The sequence below is a fragment of the Belonocnema kinseyi genome, chromosome 6 (genome assembly GCF_010883055.1).
Source record: "Belonocnema kinseyi isolate 2016_QV_RU_SX_M_011 chromosome 6, B_treatae_v1, whole genome shotgun sequence".
Classification (NCBI taxonomy): domain Eukaryota; kingdom Metazoa; phylum Arthropoda; class Insecta; order Hymenoptera; family Cynipidae; genus Belonocnema; species Belonocnema kinseyi.
The window spans coordinates 39,934,210-39,953,950 of record NC_046662.1 but is presented as its reverse complement, the minus strand read 5'-3'; the positions used below and the strand labels follow the sequence as shown (position 1 = coordinate 39,953,950).

Genomic DNA, 19,741 nt, shown 5'->3' with positions numbered 1-19,741 from the left:
ACCAAAATGCAGTACCTAAACGTACTTTATTGTACTCTAATACATTTCCCAAAGTTTCAGCTCGATATTTTATTTACAAAAAAAGTTCTTAGGTTCAAAAATTAGAATATTTTAGATTTAGAATATTTTTACAGTTTAGGCTTTCGTTAATCTTTTTTGTCGACAATTATTAGTATTTCTAATAAAAAATGTACAATTTGCAACATTTTTGTTACTTTATGTTGTTGTGTGTCCAGAAAAAATTGGTATTTTTAATAAATAATTATATTTTAAAGAAGATTCACAACTTTTTACCAGTTATTTTTGCGTTTTAAACCAAAATAGGTATTTATTTTAGTCAAAAATCAAAAGATTTCAAAGACGATTCCAAATCTATGTACAATTGATTAAATTAAAGTAGCGGTTTTCGCCAGAAATTTTGATATAAATTTCGAATAAGATTTACGATTTTGAAATAATTTAAGGTTATGTTAAAATTTTGAAGCGGAAATCAGCTATTTTAAACAAAAAACCTTAATTTCAAAGAATTTTTACAATTTGGAACAACGTTTTTTACGTTATGTTATTGTTCTTCAACAAAAATTGGAATTTTAAATGAAAAAATTATATTTTAAAGATGATTTTCAACTTTTGATCATTAGATGTAAATAAATCAGAAATCTGTGTGCAATTAATGTATTAAACTATTGGTTTTCACCAGAAATTTCTATATAGATTTCAAAGAAGATTTACAATTTTGAAACAATCTACGGTTATGTATTAGATGATTTTAGTTTATTTTGGCGTTTTAAACGGAAGTAGGTATTTTTAATAAAAAATCTTTAGATTTCAGAGAAGATTGAAAATTTATGTAGAATTGATATGTTAAACTAGCGGTTTTCACTAGAAAATTCTATATAGATTTCAAAGAACATTTTCAATTTTGGAACAATTAAGAAAAGATTATAAACTTGTTTACAATTGATATATTAAACCAGCGGTCTTCACCAGAAATTTTGAAATAGATTATAAAGAAGATTTACAATTTTTAAACAATGTAAGATTATGTTAGCATTTCTAACCGGAAATAGGCTGTTTTAAACAAAAATGATTTACAATTGAAGAAGATTTGACATTTAGAAAAAATTTTGTTACGTCATGTTATTGTTTTTCGATAAAAATTGTTACTTTTAATAAAAATTATATTTTAAAGAGGATCACCAACTTTTTAACAATTTCAGGTTATTTTGGCGTTTTAAACCGGAAATAGACATTTAAAAAAAAATTGTTAAATTTTAAAAAAGATAAAAAATCGTGTACAATTGAAATGTTAAACTAACGGTTTTGAACAGAAATTTCGTTATAAACTTTCAAGATTTACAATTTTGGAACAATTAAAGATTATGTTAGGGTTTTTGGACAGAAATCGCCTATTTTAAACAAAAATCATTAACTTTAAAGAATATTTACAATTTGGAACAATATTTTTACGCAATGTTACTATTTGATAGCTATATTAAATTATGCGGCACACTTGCAAAAGACATTAAAACTTAATCAGTGGTTTGGGAGATATGCTGTTTTAAAAAAGTCATATTGTTAAATTCAAATTTCTGTAACTGCCTGCATTTTGAAAAATTAAAAAAAAACCTTTGAACCACAAAGTTCACTCACCTAACACTAAACTTTAACCAAGTTTTACCAAAATCGCTCGACCCCCTACAACTCTGATATTCAGGACATGTATTGACCCAAGTACTATTGATTCAAATAAATATTCAATGAAGCAATAATTATTTATTTCAGCTCAACAGTGATGCAATGAATTTCGACAATAAATTATTCGCAATCAATAAGATCTACTTTTAAACAAGCGCAAAAGTAAGGCTTTTTTATTCAATAGCATTTTTCATTCGTAGTGAACAAATTAAAAAACTATTTATAAATATGGCAAACTAACTTAATCAACGATACAAAAAAAATTTTACGATAATTTTTATTATGCGATATTAAAATCTGTTCGATATGCCATGTAAATTAATAAAACTGACCGTAAGTAGATGGATCCGATTGAACAGTATTTTTTGGTATAATAATACTTTTAGCTTCCAAAATGTAGATAAGGCACAGAACAATTCCACTTATTTGATACATCTTCAGAAATTTTCTTTGGGTCACTAGCTGGCAGAAAATCCATTATAAGACGTATTTACGACAAATTCAAACCAATATATGTATATATATATAGTTGTGCATATATAGGATACGTGTTAATTGCACACAATATCGAAGTCCAATTCTTTAAACTGGTGTTCCCCGTTCAATCTTATCTCTAAACTGGTGTTCCCCGTCCAATCTTATTTTCTCTCTTTCTTCGCCTCTCTCTTTTTCTATCTCGCGAAAACATTAGATTATCGTGTGCTAGTGTGTATTTTGTATATATAGAAATAATTACGTGGTCAATGTATTTATAGCTTACTCACATTTTTATTGAAGGCAGGATAAATGAAAAACATGTTAAAATATGATTCTCAGGATAAGACCTTTTTTTGACATCATTTTTTCTATTGTTTTTTATTCACAATTCTACCAAAAAGGGAAAGTGTTCGTATTTCGTTACGGTCTCTTACGTGGGAGAGTATTTTGACTCGATCGCGTAAGATTTTTAATTTATGAATTTTGTGCAACATCAACTTTATATATCAAAATTTCTAAATAAATAATTTTACATCATTAAATTTATTTTAAAATGTTTTTAAACATTATTGAATAAAATAAACCTAATAAAACTTTTAAAAATTTATAATAGAACCTAATAAAAACTAAACTACTTGAAATTTTTCCAGAAATCTTGAAAAAAATGTATGTCTTCAAATCTTTCATAATTATTGTAAAAATTATGTAAGATTTGAGAAGATAATTTTTTTCAAGATTTCTGCAAACATTTTAAATGGTTTAATTTTTATTTTGAAACAATCACTTTAGGTTTTGAAGGTTTTAAAATATGCGAAAAAAGAATAAGGAAGACTTTGAGACAATTTTTTCAATTTTTCAGGATTTAAAATTTTTCAGTTGAACTGAATTTGGCAGGATGGGAAAAGAACGAAAAAAATGTTCCTAAATTCATGGGAAAATTTCAAATGACTCTTTTGTAATGAATTCTAAGTGAAAACTGAAAAAGACTAGAAAACATTTTTAATAATTTACTAACATTTTAAAAAAGAGAGTGAAAGATTTCAAAGCAAAATTTTGTAATTTTGGCGTATTATATAATTTTAGAAAAAATTTGAGTAAGTTTAAGAGATCTTCAGATGTTTTGAAAGGATTGAAAAATAATAAAAACTTGTAAAGATTTTTGAAGAATCTTGTAAGGTTTCACAACTACGAAGAAAATTTTGTTTAGGTTCCTAGGAAGAATTAAAATGAATTTTTTGTTGATTAATTACTTCAAAAGGCTATTTGAAACGATTTCAAAACATTTCATAACATTTATAAAATTTTCACAGAAAAATCTAAAAGATTTTAATGCAATTTTTTTATTTTGCAGAATTAAGAAATATCTAGAAGATTTAAGGAGATTCAAAAAGAATTTAAACTTTAAAAGATTTGAGAAAATTATATTTTTAAGATTCAAAAAGAACCTTAGTAGCTTTAAAAGAATTTCGAAAAGTTTCATGAGAAGAAGCAATTGTTTTTACCTTGAACTAATCCAAACTTGAAATTAAAAATAATTTCAAGTTTATATCGTCGGTCATAAGATCATTCTTTATAAAAATGCGTTTACAAAAAATAACGTTCGGCAACATTTTTGTGCCTTCTGCAGATAAAAAATGTTATCTTAAAAAATTTATTATAAATAAGAGATAGAAATAATATTGAAAAGCCAAATTTTAAAATAATTGAAATTTTCGTTTACAATTTAGTCATTATGAAATTTATAGACCGATTCTTTTGTTTAAGATAGCTGGGACTTCAAACGTTTGTAACAAAATAATTGTTTCTTGAAAAAAATTATATTGTTAAGTCTACCAAAGTTTAGTTAGCTCGACAAAAAATAATTTTGTTCTGATTGCAAATATTTATTTCATACAGCAAAACTATTTTGTAAAATCTGTAATATTTTTTTCAAGTCTAAAAAATCATTATGTTGAGCCAACAAATATTTGGTTGATTTAACCAGATAAGTTTGTTCAATATTCAAAATATCTTTGTTGTCCCTACCAAACTTTTTGGTTAGATGAACTAAAATTTCCAAAAAAAAGAATTTGTTTGGCTCAACAAAACGATTTTGTTGCTTCCATAGCAATTAAAACATTTGGTTCGGACAACCAAACTTTTGTTCGATCAACCACAAATTTTTCTCAGGGTTGCGAATCAGAAGAACTTAGGTTTGTTTCTCAGTTTGTTTATCACATTAAAAACCATTTTTACATTCTAATCATTTAGATGGAAGGTCTTAGACTTATGTGATTCATGTGAACATTTCGACAATGACTGTTCCTATGAGATAGTCATAATATTTTTTTTATGTCAAAAATCAGTTTTTTTAATCTGCATCTTTCGTCATTCATAATATATTGATAAAAATTATGCAGTTACGCTAAATATTTTTCCAAATCTTGTGATCAAAAGCATAAAGAATTTTGTTGTTGAAAATTTTTTTAAATTCAAATAAACTACTCGACAAAATGGCCTTTTTTATGATTTCCGTTACTTTCAATAAAGTAAACATTTGCTTGATTTTAAATAATTAAGTTTTTTGACTTCTTTTAATCAAATAAATAATTTGTTTGATCCTACTCGTTTAATTAAAATATGGTTATTCAACTAATGCACTACTGAAAGTTCAAGAAACAATTTATTTATTCTCATTATTTAAAAACAAAAAAATTATTTCTTTAAATGCAATCAAACTTCTTGTAATAGCCGCTCTAAATCTGCAATAATTTAGACAATTTTAATAAACTACTACACTTAAATTCTGCTAATTAAATTAGACAAAACTGATCTTCTGAAGAACAGTAAAAAATCACTAATTCAATTAGTTGAAATATTTAGTAATTTAATATTGGAAAACTACTCATTTCTTTAAGAAAGGAAATTATTCTTTTAGAATTGTAAATATTGAATAAAAGAAGGTTATAAATGTGAATCGTGACAAATAGAAAAGTCTGCTATGATGAATGAAGGCTGTTATTAAAATTTTATTCTATATTGAAAAATAAGAACTCATTGTATTCACATTAAAGGTAATCCCATTAATGCTCGTATACCTGACAAATTTCACGTACATCATGTGATATCGATAACAAATTGACTTTATCAAAATAAATTTTTGATTTAAAAAAATATTCTATTCGTGATGTGTGAAAACATTGTATTTTATTATTTCAGCACACAATTAACAAACTGGTTGGAAATTAATATATATTCTTATTTTCCATAGCGGATAGATTAGGATGACCAGAAGTCCTAATTAATCCGAAAATGTCCTGATTTGTTATTACCATTCTGATATTTTGTGATATGTCCTGCATACAAAAGAAACATTAAAACTTTGTTTTTGAATAAGAATGTTTGGTTTATTTGGAAAAAAATCAAAATTCTTTAAGAATTGTACGGTCTGTCGGTTTTTGTCCAAGAAAGTCATTAAGACCATCAAAAATGTCTGTTTTCAGTGTCAATTTAATAAATAATTAATAATAAATAGCTGTTCTATAGAAAAATTTATCGTTCAAGGTATAATAATTTATTTATGTAATTTGCCTGATGCATGTTCGTAAAAGAAACACTAGGAACTTTTGATAAGAATTCAAAAGAATTGTATTGTATGAAAATATATTTATTATTCACAATTACGTCGTTTCTATAGTAAATGAAGATGAATTAACCTGAATGAGCTTGTGTGCCTTTATATCTATCACAAAAGGATGGAATTAAATACATGCATTCTAGAATAATTAAATATTCTTTTCATTAGCGTAATTACATGCATATACAAGACAACTTTTTTTTATTCTCAAGAACATATACATTTTTTTCGGAAATTAAATATAAATATTTCCTAGAAAATTGGATTTTTGTTTAAAATTCATATTTTATTGTTGAAAAGTCAATTAAAATCTTTTTGGATGAAAATTCAACCCTTATTTTTTAACTTTGTCTTTTTGTTTTAAAAATTCATCTGTTTTAGTAGAACATTTATTTTTCTTAGACAAAACTGCAACTATTTGGTTAAAAATGTAAGGACCTCGTTAAAAAGTCATACTTTTTGGTTAAAAATTCGACTATTGAGCAAAAAACTAACTTATTGTTTACAATTCTTATTTTTGTGTTGGAAAGTGAACTGAAATTTTCTTTGGACGAAAATTTAACTATTTTTTTTTAATTCATCTATTTTAGAACAGATTTTATCATTTTTGATTAAAAATGCAACTGTTCAATTGGAAATTCAACTCTTTTAAAAGTTTGTTAATTTGATTTTAAAATTCACCTGCTTTATCAGAAATTACATTTTCTTGGATAAAAATGCAACTATTTGGTAGAGAATTCAACTTTTTTCTTAAAAATTTATCCTTTCGGTTGAAAAATTTGTCTTTTTGGATTGAAGATTCAATTTTTTTGTAAAAACTTATTTTTGGTTAAATAGTTAATATTTTATTCTTAAAAAGTCAAGAGAAATCTTTTTTAACAAAAAATTTATCTATTTTCTCGAAAATTTATCTTTCTATTTAAGAATTTATCTGTTTTAGTAGAAATTTCTTTTTTTTTATAAAAATACAACTTTTTGGATGAAAATTCTTCTTCTTTGCTTAAGTATTTAACCATTCTGTTTGAAAGATTTGGCTGAATTACTTTATTAAGAAACAATTTTATTGTTGTGGAAGATTTATATAGTTAGTTGAAAATTCATCTCTTTGGTTGAAAATTAACCTAATTTGTTGAGAATTAATCTTTTTTAATTGAAAATTCAACTACTTGGGTAAAAGTCAAACCACATTGTTAAAAGTTTTTTTATTCGTCTTTGGACGAAAATTTAACTGTGTGGTGGAAAAGAATTTTTTTTAAATTTATTTATTAACTGAAAATCTAACTTTTTCATGTTTTTAAGTTTGATCTTTTTTAGTAGAATATTATACTTTTTTGGTAAAAAAAATTTCTTGGTTTGAAATTTCATGTTCGTTGAGTAAAAATGCATCAGTTTCGTGTAAAACCAATTTTTTGTCGAAATCATTTTTTTTTTAATTAAATTTTTGTATTGATAATTCGTCTTTCGGCTTCAAGGTTCAACAATTCAGATAATCTTTTATTTGTTTCTTGAGTAAAAAATCTTAATTTGTTAAAAATTCATCCTTTTCGTTGCAAAACTTCATCTCTTTGAATTGAGAATTCAGTTTTTTCGTAGAAAGTTATTCGTTGTTAAAAAAATTCATATTTTGATCTTGAAAAGACAAAAGGAATCTTTTTTTGATGAAAATTCAACAATTTTTCTAAAAACTTTTTTTAAAATAAAAATTATCTGTCTTAAGAGAAATTAAATATTTTTTGGATAAAAATCCAACTATTTGGTAGATAATTCAACAATTTTGTTAAAAATTGATCATTTTTGGTTAAAAAATTATCTTTTTGGACTGAAAAATAAATTTTGTCATAGAAACTTATTTCTTCTATAAAAATTCATATTTTGATCGTGAAAAGTCAACTGTAAATCTTTTTCAACAGAAAATGTAACTATTTTTGTTTTTGAAAATGTATCTTTTTGACTTAAAAATTCATCTGTGTTAGTAGAAATTTATTCTTTTTTTTTTTAATGCAACTTTTTGGTTAAAAATTATTGTTCCTTGTCTGAGTATTTAACTATTTTGATTAAAACATTTGATTGAATTAGTTTGTTAAAAAATAATTTTTTTCAAGATTTATTTTTTTAGTTAAAAATTCATCTCTTTGGTTAAAAGTTTAATTGTTTAGTGGAAAAGCCTTTTATTTTTTGTTTAAAATTAAATCTTTAGCTGAAAATTTAAACTATGTAACTAAATAAACCTAATGTAACTAAAATTGAGCCAGAGGTATCAACTTTCTTTTTATATTATTATCCTATGCTACGTTTTGTTGAAAATTACATAATTTTCATACATTTCTTCTAATGTTTAATAAATTGCTATTTGTTTAAAGAATATTAATTTTCTCAAGCAGTTTTTTTTATACCTAAAAGAATGCAATAAAATAGAACGCACACAATTGTATTAATTTTTAAAGAAATATAATTTGTTTAAATAATTACTTTTCTAAAAATAATGTTTAAATCTTAATTGATTGTATGCCTTCTATTTTATTTCATTTTTTTAGTTATCAAAAATTACAGCTTGAGCAAATAAAAATTGTTTAAACAAATAGAAATTTGTTAAACCTTAGAAGAAATGTACAAAATCATGTACTTATTCAACAAAAAGTAGCATAGGATACCAATTTGAAAAAAGTGGACATCTCTGGTTCATTTTTCAGCAATTTGAAAAGTAAACAATAATTAATTGTTTAAATAATTACATACTATTTTTAGACAAATTCCCTACTCCAAACAATGATAAAATATTGCATTGCAATCAGAAAATACGATTATTTTTTACATTTTTGGGTAGTAAATAATTGTTTAAATAATTTACATTTATTTGAGCAATTAAAAATTATTTTAAGAGTTCTGGTGAATATTAAAATTAAAATTAAAATTGTCCATTTTGGGACGCCGAGGGGTGGGTGGGAATGGTCTGAAAATGAAAGTTATTAGTTAGTATGGTTTTATTTCGTAGAAACTCCTCTTCAATCCCTAAAAAACTTGGTACGTTTTGAAGAAACTCTGCAACATGAATTCAATTTAGGTCAGTTACACCAGCCCCCCCCCCCCCAACCCACTTTTAATTTGTGAGTTTTGTATATCTCACTTAATTGCGCCCTAAATGCGCTCAAATGCGCCAGCAATAGAAATTTTTTCGCCACAAAACTGTGGGAGTTATATCAGGTATTACGCGGGGGGAGGGGGGCTAGCGTCACGCTATCTCCCCCATTTGAAAGATCAAATGATCAAGCAAATCAAGTAAATCAAAACATGATCTTGAAGATATTCAAATGCGCTCATATGTGTCATAAATAAAATTTTTGCGCCACATTGATAACCGAGTTATCAGCGATCAAAATGCGGAGGGGGGGGGGTGTAAGGGCTGGTGTCATTTTTATAAACTAATAATATTTTTTCAAATTTATCATACCTATCTTTGATCATTTCAAATGCGATCAAATGCGCCACTACTAAAAAAATTTACGCTATCTAATTAACAAAGATATATTTGGCGGGAGGCAGTGTAACGCAGGTGTTAAATCTTCAACAGTGATGTGCAATATAAACTTGCGGACATGGATTCATTCGACTTCAAATGCGCTCATATGCGCCACAAATTGTTTTTGAAAATCTTGAAACTTGCCCAAGTTATGGAGGTAACAAAATTTTACGAAGTGGTGACCAACAAAATAGAAAGTTTGCAATCCGCATTAATGAAGGGAGTTTTCTATGGGGTTTCAAATGCGCTAATATTCGCATATGAGCGCATTTGAAATCCTATCCGAAGAGATCTTTATAAATTTTTATATTGAAATTTAGGTTATTTGGAGATATCATTGGATAGTGGATCGATAACAAGTGGCAATGAGGGGGTTGATTATGGTTTTTTGTTCATTTTGAAAGTGGCACATATGATCGCATTCGAATCCCTCCTAAGAAAGTCCCTTCATCAATGTGAATTGAAAACTTTTTATTTTGTTGGTCATTATTCGTAGAATTTTGTTACCTACATATTTTGGGCAATTTTCAAGATTTTGAACAAAAATTTATTGCGCATATTAGCGCATTTGAAAACGAATAAATCTATGTCTGCAACTTTATATTGCACATCACTGTTGAATATGTAACACCTGTGTTATACTAGCCCCCTCGAAAAATGTAATATCTTTGTTAAATAGCTAGCTCAAAATTTTTTAGTAGTGGCGCAATTGAACACATTTGAAGTTATGAAAGATAGGTATGAAGAATTTAAAAAAATGTCAATAGCTTAGAAAAAAGACGCCAATCCCCCCCCCCTTTTTTTAATGGTTAAAAATTTGGTTATGAATGTGGCGCAAAATTTTTTCTTAATGGCCCATATGAGCGCATTCGAAACCCCATAGTAAACTCCCTTCATCAATGCGAAATGCAACATTTTTATTTTGTTGGTCATCACTTCGTAAAATTGTGTTACCTCTGTAGCTTGGGCATTTTAAAAGATTTTCAAACAAATTGTATGGCGCATATGAGCGCATTTGAAGACAAATGAATCCATGTCCGCAAATTTATATTGCACATTACTGTTGAAGATTTAATACCTGCATGCCATTGCCCCCTCCCCCCAAATATGATATCTTTCCTAATTAGCTAGCGCAAAATTATTTATCGATGACGCATTTGAGCCAAAAATTAAGATTGAGGGGGCTTGTGTAACTGACCTGTTCAATTTCTCGAAAATAAAAAATTTCCTTATATTAATTAAATGGGATTTTGAAGTACCTGGTAGCACGTTCATACGAACCAGCATACCATGAAAATTGAGTGCCGTGTTTAAAATAATAAATTAATAAATAATGAATTAAAAAAGTAGTTATTAATCCAATATTTCTAAAACCTTTCTGAAGAATGCGTGAGTACATTTCTTCCTCATTAAGATTTGGAATGAAAATGGATTTTTTTGTGAGTCATAATCTGACTCGTATTTTATGCAACTTGAAACAACATCAGGTGATGTATGCCGACAACCCGTGCAGAAATCTCAATCTGGCCCCGATCGGGGCCAGACCAGTCCGGGTCAGGTCCCGCTCGGGAATCCTGGTCAATGCTAGATCGCGGATGAAGCACACGCCCAGATCGGGGCCAGGTCGGGACACCTGATCGGGAAACTGGTTCGGTGCCCTGTCGGTGCCCGATCGGTACACGTTCAGTCTCATTATAATCCATTCGAGAATTTCACGAATGAAGATTTATTATAAGTAAACTCGAAACTATCGAATTGTCCTCTCCTTTCGAAGGCCACCTTAATATTTTGAATTTCCAATAAGTTATTTTAAGTTAAAATTTAAGTACTACAGGCACGAAAAGAAGAGGTTTTAGGCTATAAAATTTAATTATACTTTTTAGAAACGTAAAATTATTGTAGATGGTATCAGTTTCGAGGGAAAGGTTTGTTTTTATGAAAAAATGGATGATAACTAGAAATATTTTAAATAACAATTTAAATTTCTTGAAAAAATGTCTATAAATCTTCTTAACAAATTAGAAAAAGTTTTTTCGCAAAAAGATTCCCTACAACTTGACATTTTCGAATGCTTCCAAAGAGAATCATCGGGAAATAACCTATGATTTACGATTTATTAACATTTTACTGTAAATAAATTCAATTTTCTGTCAATTGCGTTACTTCTTGAAAAATTCGAGAAGGTGGTTGTAGATAATACTTTCGCAAAAAAATTGAGCTATCATTTAGTAGATCGTTTTGTTTATTTAAGTCTGTTAAGAAGAAATGTGGACTAAACAACTTTTAAAGAAAAATAAAAAATTTTGAATTAAATATTTCTGGTTGTTTTAAATATTATTTACAGAATATGCATTTAGTTAATTTTTAGTATCATTGATTAATTTCGACCTAATGGACGTTTTTATAAGTTGAAATATCATTGTTTATAATAAAAAAGAAAAGAACTTTGTTTATCATTTTAGTTTTCGCGTGAAATCAATTAGATCGCGAATGCGACGCATGCGCAGTTGAGTAACTGGCTCTTGTTGGAATCCCTACACAATCGGCATTTTGAATTTTGATTGTACTACTTGATTCTGGAATTCATGTTATGAAAATTTGTCCTTAATGTATTTCTGTAATGAATTTATTATTAATACAGAATCAAAGTTTCAATAACATAATCGATTGTATCACATATTTTATTCCCATCATCTAAAAACATTACAATTTTGTGCATACTGCAATTCGTTTCTTGTCCATAGATTTGATCATTCTAACGCTTCATTAAATCGAAAAACGTTGAGTTCTTAAATAATAATTGAAAGCAAAAATAACTCAATCATTTTCATCATATAATAATATTTGACTCATCTAATGGTAAATATACTAATTTCACAGATCAATTTTTTATTAATTATTAATTTCTTTGAGGTTAGATTTCAATGAGCCCGCAGAGTCTAATTACTTACTCTCATCTTCCTTTCACAGGTTTCGAGGTTTACTGACTGGTATTTGGTGCCTCCGAAAACGTGGCTTGCTCGCCTTATGCATTTTTAATAATTGCTAGAATATTATAAATGAGTAGTATGTATACAAATTTCACTGCAATATCAGCAAAAATCAAGCAGCACTAGTTCTGTGTGCGCTTGGAGATGGCGTTTCAGTAGAAACTCGGTCTTGCCCGGCCGAGACCAGGTATGGGCCACAGAGTTCTACCGATCAGGGCCAGATCGGGAAATCCGATCGGGGCCAGATCGGTATTACGTTTGAAATCGGGCGATTTCTGCACGGGAAACAGTGTTAGCTGGTGTCTTGTCTTTTACAGGATCAAAAAGCTCAATTTTGAATGACAAAAAGAAGAACAATATCGAAAAAAATCTCAATGCTCCTACAGGTAAATTACCTTGAGATTGTGTGGATAAAATATTGCATTAAACAAAATGCGTTTTTGTAGAGCTATTATGGATGTGGCTAAAACCCGAGTCGTCTTTAGAGTCTTAACTCCTTGCAGTGCTTTTCCGAATTATTTCGGCAACATGCGAAAATTATTTATTAATTATTATTTATAGTATCAACCATTTTTTAAATTGGTTTGGATAATTAGGTGTATCGTTCCTTTTAACTTCGTTGATCAAAAAATTAATTTTTCCATTTTTTTATTTTTTATTTATTTATTTTAAGTTTACTACGTCAAAAAGAGGACAGCATATGGCGATATAAATAATTATACTAATTTTGCAATGTACATTGATATTAAAGATCTTCATAAAATGGGTTCGGCATATCAGTCCAACCAGGTAATGATTTCACGTACTGGTAAAAAGAAATTCCCGGACAATCCGTGTCGCGCGCTTGGCGATGTCCAATTATTTTATAATTTTGTCGAATTTTTCCGATTAATACTCCACATTCGATAAGTGAGTCCAAAGCATCCAAAGCAGCTTTGTTTGGTAGAAATTCTATATTTCAAACAAAAAGTTCAATGTTGTTTAAAATGTATAATCACAGTAAAACGCAGATTATTATTTCAATTTACAACTAAAAATTCGCTTCATGAATGTTAATCTGTCGTTAATCTGTGATTCCGTTTCTGACAAATTCTATGTTGAAAATTTTACAAGATTAAAATTTTGTTTTTTCAATATTCATAGGCAGGGAAAATGAAAAATTGGTCGGGGAAAAGTTAGGGAATTTTTTAAAAGAAGTTTGCTTCCTTTTAATGATTATATATGTAGTAAACAATTTTATTATTTGGTCGCATATTCAACAATTTTGTTACAAAGTCATCTTTTTTGGTTGACAATTAAACTGCTTTGTTGACAATTCATATTTGTTGTTAAAAATTCAACTGAAATCTCTTTTGGTTCAAAATTCAACTACCTTTTGAAAATTTGATTGAAAATTAATTGATCTTTCTGAGTTGAAAATTCATTTTTTTAGTTTTTCGGTAGAAAACTAATCGTTTGAATTGAAATTCCTTCTTTTTTTATTAAAAATACAACTATTTGTTTGAAAATTAACACTTTTTTGTTGAAAATTCGTCTTTTTGCTTGGGAAATTTAAATTTTGTGTTAAAAGTTTAACTAATTAGTTTAAAGTTAATTTTTTTGGTTGAAGATTCATAACTTTAGTTGAAAATACATCTCTTTGGTTAAAAATTAAACTGTATTGTGAAAAATTCAGTTTTTGGTTTAACGTTTGTGTGTTTCGGTTAAAAATTGAATACTTTCTAAAAATTAATTTTTTTGTTAAAGATTCATAATTTTAATTAAAAATACATCCCTTTATTTGGACATTAAACTATTATGTTAAAAAGCCATCCTTTTGGGTTGAATATTCGACTTTTTGTTTGAAACTCCTCGTTTTGGGTTAAAAAGTAAACTATTTGGTAGAAAATTAACTTTTTTGTTAAAAATTCTTATTTTGGTCTTCAAAATTCAATTGAAATCTTTTTCAATTAAAACTGCAACTATCTTCTTTGAGAATTCGTTTTTTTCGTATAAAAATGCATCTCTTCTGGTAGAAACGTCACCTTTTTTGGTTAAAAATAAAACAATTTGGTTGAAAATAAATCTACTTTGGTCGAGCATTCAATTGTTTTGTTCGAAAATTCGTATTTTTTGGTTGAATTCAACTGCTCTTTATTAAAAATTAAAATCTTCTAGCTGAAATAGGTAGGATTATATTATTCGTTGAGAATTCATCTTTTTTCGTTGAAAATTCATTTACTTAGATGAAGGTTGGCCATTTTGTTTAAAAAATCTGTTTTTTGTTGGTAAAGGTTGATCATTTTAATTAGAAACTCACCTCTTTAGATGAAAATGTAATGAAATTCCTTTTTTTAGTTGTTAAAAATGAATCTTATGGAAAATCTTATGCAAAAGTTAACTTTTCCATTTTTGGATGAAAAACTGATCTTTTCACATGCAAATTTATTTTTTCAATTTATTGGTAGAAAACTAAACATCTTCATTACAATTCCCCCTTTTTTGTTAAAAATACAACTGTTTGTTTGAAAATGAATTTTTTTTTTAAATTCGTCGTTATAATTGAAAAATTCAATTTCTGGGTTAAAAGTGTCATTTCATCTTTGTATGTAGAAAATTTAACTATTTGGTTAGAAATTGACATTTTTTTATTTGTTTTTTTTTTTAATAACAATTACAATACTTTTTATTTAGAAATTATCTTTTTGTTAAAAATTAAATTTTTGGGTTCAAAAATGAACTTAGCAGATAGAAAATTTCAACATTTGGTTAAAAATTCATGTACATATTTGCGTGTAGGTACATTCATCTATTGAGACAGAACATTTTTTAAACCTTTTTTGTTTAAAAATTCAAAGATTTGGTTAGAAATTCACCTTTGCAGATTGAAAATGCAATGACAATTGCAAAATTTGTCCTTTTGAAGTTGTTAAATTTGAAATTAAAAAATGTATTAAATTAAAATTTATGTCAAATTGAAGTTCTGGTCTTTGAATATTAACAGCCAGGAAAATGGAAAATGGGTCAGAGAAAAGTGAGGGAATTTCAAAAATGAAGTTTTGCGACCACTCTGGATTTACTTTATATTAGGGTGAGCCGAAAAACATAAAATTTATAGATTCATTGGTAATAGAATTGAAAACATTCTTTATAACATTAAAAAACAATTTTTAAACAATTTCAAAAAATTTCACACCAATGGACAAGTCGCATATTATAAAAAAATTTAATTTTGTTAAGTTCAACCTAAAGTAGCAAAAAAAAAGTTTGTAGTTTTTGTTGTTGATGCTCTATATAAGAAAGTAAAGAGCATGTACATATTCCTCAGTATAAAATTTTTCTCTCTTTTCTTATTGATCCTGAAACTTCAGCCATTTTTACACAGAAACAACCAAAAGCAAAAAGCAAAAAATTGGTTTCAATGTAAATACGAAGACTTTAAAGTGATAATTAATTATTAATTATTTACCTGAATCATCAACTATTGTACGAATAAAAAAAATGCATTTTTCGTTTCGCTTCAATAATCATTACCGAAAAAATTGACAAACAATTTTTTTTCATTCAACAAAAATGTGTTGGAGTTTAAATTAGAAAATTTGCAATTGACATGCCCAATGGCAAGATATGCAAAAATTAGTTTGTTCGTAAGCCACAACAAAACGTTTCAGTGCTATTACCACACAGAAAAAGGAGAAGATTAACTTTACATCGATTTTCGATGAAAGATTCGCTGCAACAAAAATTAACTTTACAGGATAAACTTTAACGAAATATCAGTTAAACTTTCTTTTGTGTTTTCCATGGCAATACATGTGTTTTGAAAAACGCGAAGTTGACTGAATAAAACTTTATCCATTTAAAAAATTTCCTGCAACAAATGTTATCATTACTTTATTCTTTGTAATGAATCTAATCATTTAGACTTTAGATTTCTTTCGGTCCACCCTTAGGGAAATTATTTTCTAAGTAATATTTATACATAATATTTTTTCATATTGCATTTTAATTGAAAACCTACGAGAAAAATCTCCGATGATTGAGATTCCAATGCTCTGTGTATTGTATCCAGGTGCGTGGGCCCCGATAAAATTCCAACCGCGACCTTCGTAGATATTGCCGTCTTCGCCGATAACGAATTGATATCCGATGTCAAGCCATCCCCGATCATCCATATGTAAGTTTTGATAAGAACGAACTATCTCAGAACATGTATTCTGATCATAACAATAATGCTGTATACCACCATGATGAATGACAAGATATGGCGCAGGTGACAATATTAGTGGGCTGTAATTGGATACTTCGCGAGCCTTCCATTCTTCACGACTTATGATTTTTGGACATACTGAAAAATTAACCTGATTAACATAATATTACATAATTATTGTACAATAATTTTAATATCATATATGACAATGTATACGATGTCATAATTTGGGATAGTATACGATACCGTATACGCCCCAGGAAAAAATCCTTCGACTTGGTTTCGACTTGAATTCCCCCACTCAAGACATGCTGAAGTCGAAAAGTTCGACTTGAGCATGTTTCAGATTTGATACGGAATCAGACTTCAATTTATGTCTTGGAGACAAGTTATTATGTCTTGGATACAGGTTCCTATGTCTTGGAGACAAGTTTCTATGCCTTGAAGACATATACTTATTTCTTGAGTTGAATTTTTATGACTCCAGGACGAGAGGTTCATAAATTCGGGTTTATAACTACCCTAACAAAAAGGTTCATTCGGACTATCATAAAAGCTAACCGGACTATCATTAAAAAAATCAATCAATTTACGGATTTTTATATGTACACTGAAAACAAGGATTAATTGTACCAATTGAATTTTACTTGGCTTAAATAAGTGAAAGTCCTGTTTATTTTCAAAGAAACATTTATTTGAGACAAATAAATACGACCTGTTGGTCGAAGGGAAATGTTTCTTTAAATCAAAGAAATATTAATAGAAGAAAAAAAAAGAATTTTACACCAAATAAATGACTCATTCTTCCAAATGAATGCGTTATGAATTGGAGTGAATATTTCTTTGAGATGGGGGAATATGAATTAAAGGAAAGAAATATATTTTAAGGCCAAGCAAATATTTTATAGGCTCAAAAAACCAATTCCACACAGTAAATTTCTGAATATTTGAAGCACAAAAATATATCTCTGATTCAAACAAATATTACTTTGGCCTAGACCAATGCGCGAGTGCATTGGTCTAGTTAGTACTTCAAATATAGTACATATTTTCCTAAATAAGCAACTAGATTCTTTTAGCCTAAATTATAATTACCATTCTTGTTAATATACATATGTAATTTAAACAAATCACAGAATTTTAAATCTTGAAGAATCCGAAATACAAAAATTGATGAAAAATCCACCCCCAGCAGGAATTGAACTTGAGTCCATCGAGTGTGAACTCCACAGCGTTAACCACGGCACTACCGCAACATGGAGGTTGTAAGGCGGAAAACCGTATTTAAACCTCGCCATAAATACCAAAGAAATATTTCTTAAATCAAAAACATGGATATTTAATTTAACAATATATCTCTTTACTCTAAAGAAGTATTCAATTGAAACAAATGAGCCAGATTGTTACATTTTTGATTTAAAAAAATGATTACTTCGTTGGAATAAACGTTTATTTGTTATGAATAATTCTAGTAATCAAATAAAATATTTTCTTCCACTAAAGAAATAAGAATTTATGTAAATACAAACCTTTTTCATCTAAATAAATGCTCCATTGCTATAAATGCATGGAACCTTTGCGACAAAAAATATATATAATGTAATTTAATTAATATTATTTCGAATTAAATTATTACTTCTTTGATTTAAATTAACGCAAATTCTTGAATCAAGTATGGAAAAATTTTTGATTCAAATGTGTCGCGAATCAATTCAAAGAATCGAACTCTTTAAATAAAGTAGGATATATTTCTTTGAACGAATAATCACATTTCAACGAATCTAGACTTTTTGAATTAAAGAAAGCATTTTCTTCAATGTAAGAAATATGTATTTCAATCAAGAAAATACAGCCAAAGAATTTATTTTTTTTTAGATCAGCAAAAGATATATGCCTGTACGGTAAAAAAAATTGAGCTGTGACAGGGATATTATTCCCCATTATAGCTAAACATTTAGCTGAAAACGAACGAAAGAATTAAGAAAAATCTCTGGATCAACGAAAATGAATATCCTTGACCATTTTTCATATACCAGGGATATCGTCTAGTCAAACCCCTAATAAGTATAGCTATAATAGGGATATTGAGAATAGGTGTCTGAAGGAATTATCGGAAGAGCGCCGGTGCATTGTGGGAGCAGCGAAATAAAATGGCGACGGTCTAAGCGGGAGCAGTGACAGTTCAGGTTTACTTTGGACAATTAAACGCTTTTTACCACTTGAAATGTGCGCGAATATTAATATTAAATAGAGTTTATGATGCGGTAATAATAATTTACAATTGTTTCAATTGTAGGCGATAACTATATTGAAATATCAAGAAACGCAATAACAACAACAAACTTGACCTCCAAATGTATTATACGGATTTCAGGGAAATTCATTTTCGCGATACCAGACCAAAGATTGGCTACTGTAAGATAAAATATTTTTATAACAACTAAATTTTTTTTCTAATCTAAAGATAATAAATTTACACATAATCTGTCGAAAATAATAAACTCTCCAACTTAGGAATTTTGTAATTACTGATTCACGAGAACAGTTTACATAAAGTAACTAAATGTTTAACTCTTCTAACTAAAAGTTTAACCTAATCTAAGCAGACACTTTCTTTGAGTTTAATATATTCTCGATTCACTCGTTCCCCTCAAGAATTTTTATTCCGTCTGGTTTAAATAAAAACTCCTTCTGTTAAAGAATATTTTCTGATTGCTAAGAAATAAGACTCAAGTAAATGTATTTACTTGGTGCTAAGAATGATTTTTCCAGCGTATTCCCGAGTAAAAATGCTTCGAATGGAGTTCGACTTGGTTATGTCTGAAGTTCGTCTCCAAGACATCGATGCCTGGCTGCGTCTCAGAACTGAGTCGAGACAATGGCCTTCGTCTTACTTTTATAGATATTAGAGGTAAAATGGCGTTTACTTGTTTCAAGTCGACCCTTGTCTTGGCTAACACGACGTTTACTAGTCTCAATTAAACCTGCCTAAATACGAACCTATTTCGATTCATAAATGAGATAACAATTGATGAATGAAAAATTTGTGATTAGTGAATTAGTTATTTATAATTTAAAAATTTAGAATTTGTGGGTCTGAACGAATATAACCCTTTCAAATTTTCTTCAAAAATATAAAAATTGTAACTTTCTAGAAGGATCTCCTAAGCCGTTAGAAATATGTAAAAACAAACAACATTTACGGTGTCATCGTCAAACAAGTATAATACGAATGAAAATCCGTGAATATGTTA

General features: G+C 27.9%; 1 protein-coding gene across 1 annotated transcript in view; it reads right to left on the bottom strand.

The window, feature by feature from the left end:
* The window catches only part of LOC117175344, a 46,222-nt gene that overhangs the window by 3,839 nt on the left and 22,642 nt on the right, over positions 1 to 19,741 (bottom strand). The window contains exons 2-5 of the mRNA XM_033365051.1: positions 16,299 to 16,625; positions 13,047 to 13,249; positions 10,854 to 10,966; positions 2,031 to 2,173 (exon numbers count right to left, since the gene is read on the bottom strand). Coding sequence (XP_033220942.1) covers positions 2,031 to 2,173; positions 10,854 to 10,966; positions 13,047 to 13,249; positions 16,299 to 16,625 — 786 coding nt within the window. The remainder of the gene's footprint in view (positions 1 to 2,030; positions 2,174 to 10,853; positions 10,967 to 13,046; positions 13,250 to 16,298; positions 16,626 to 19,741) is intronic.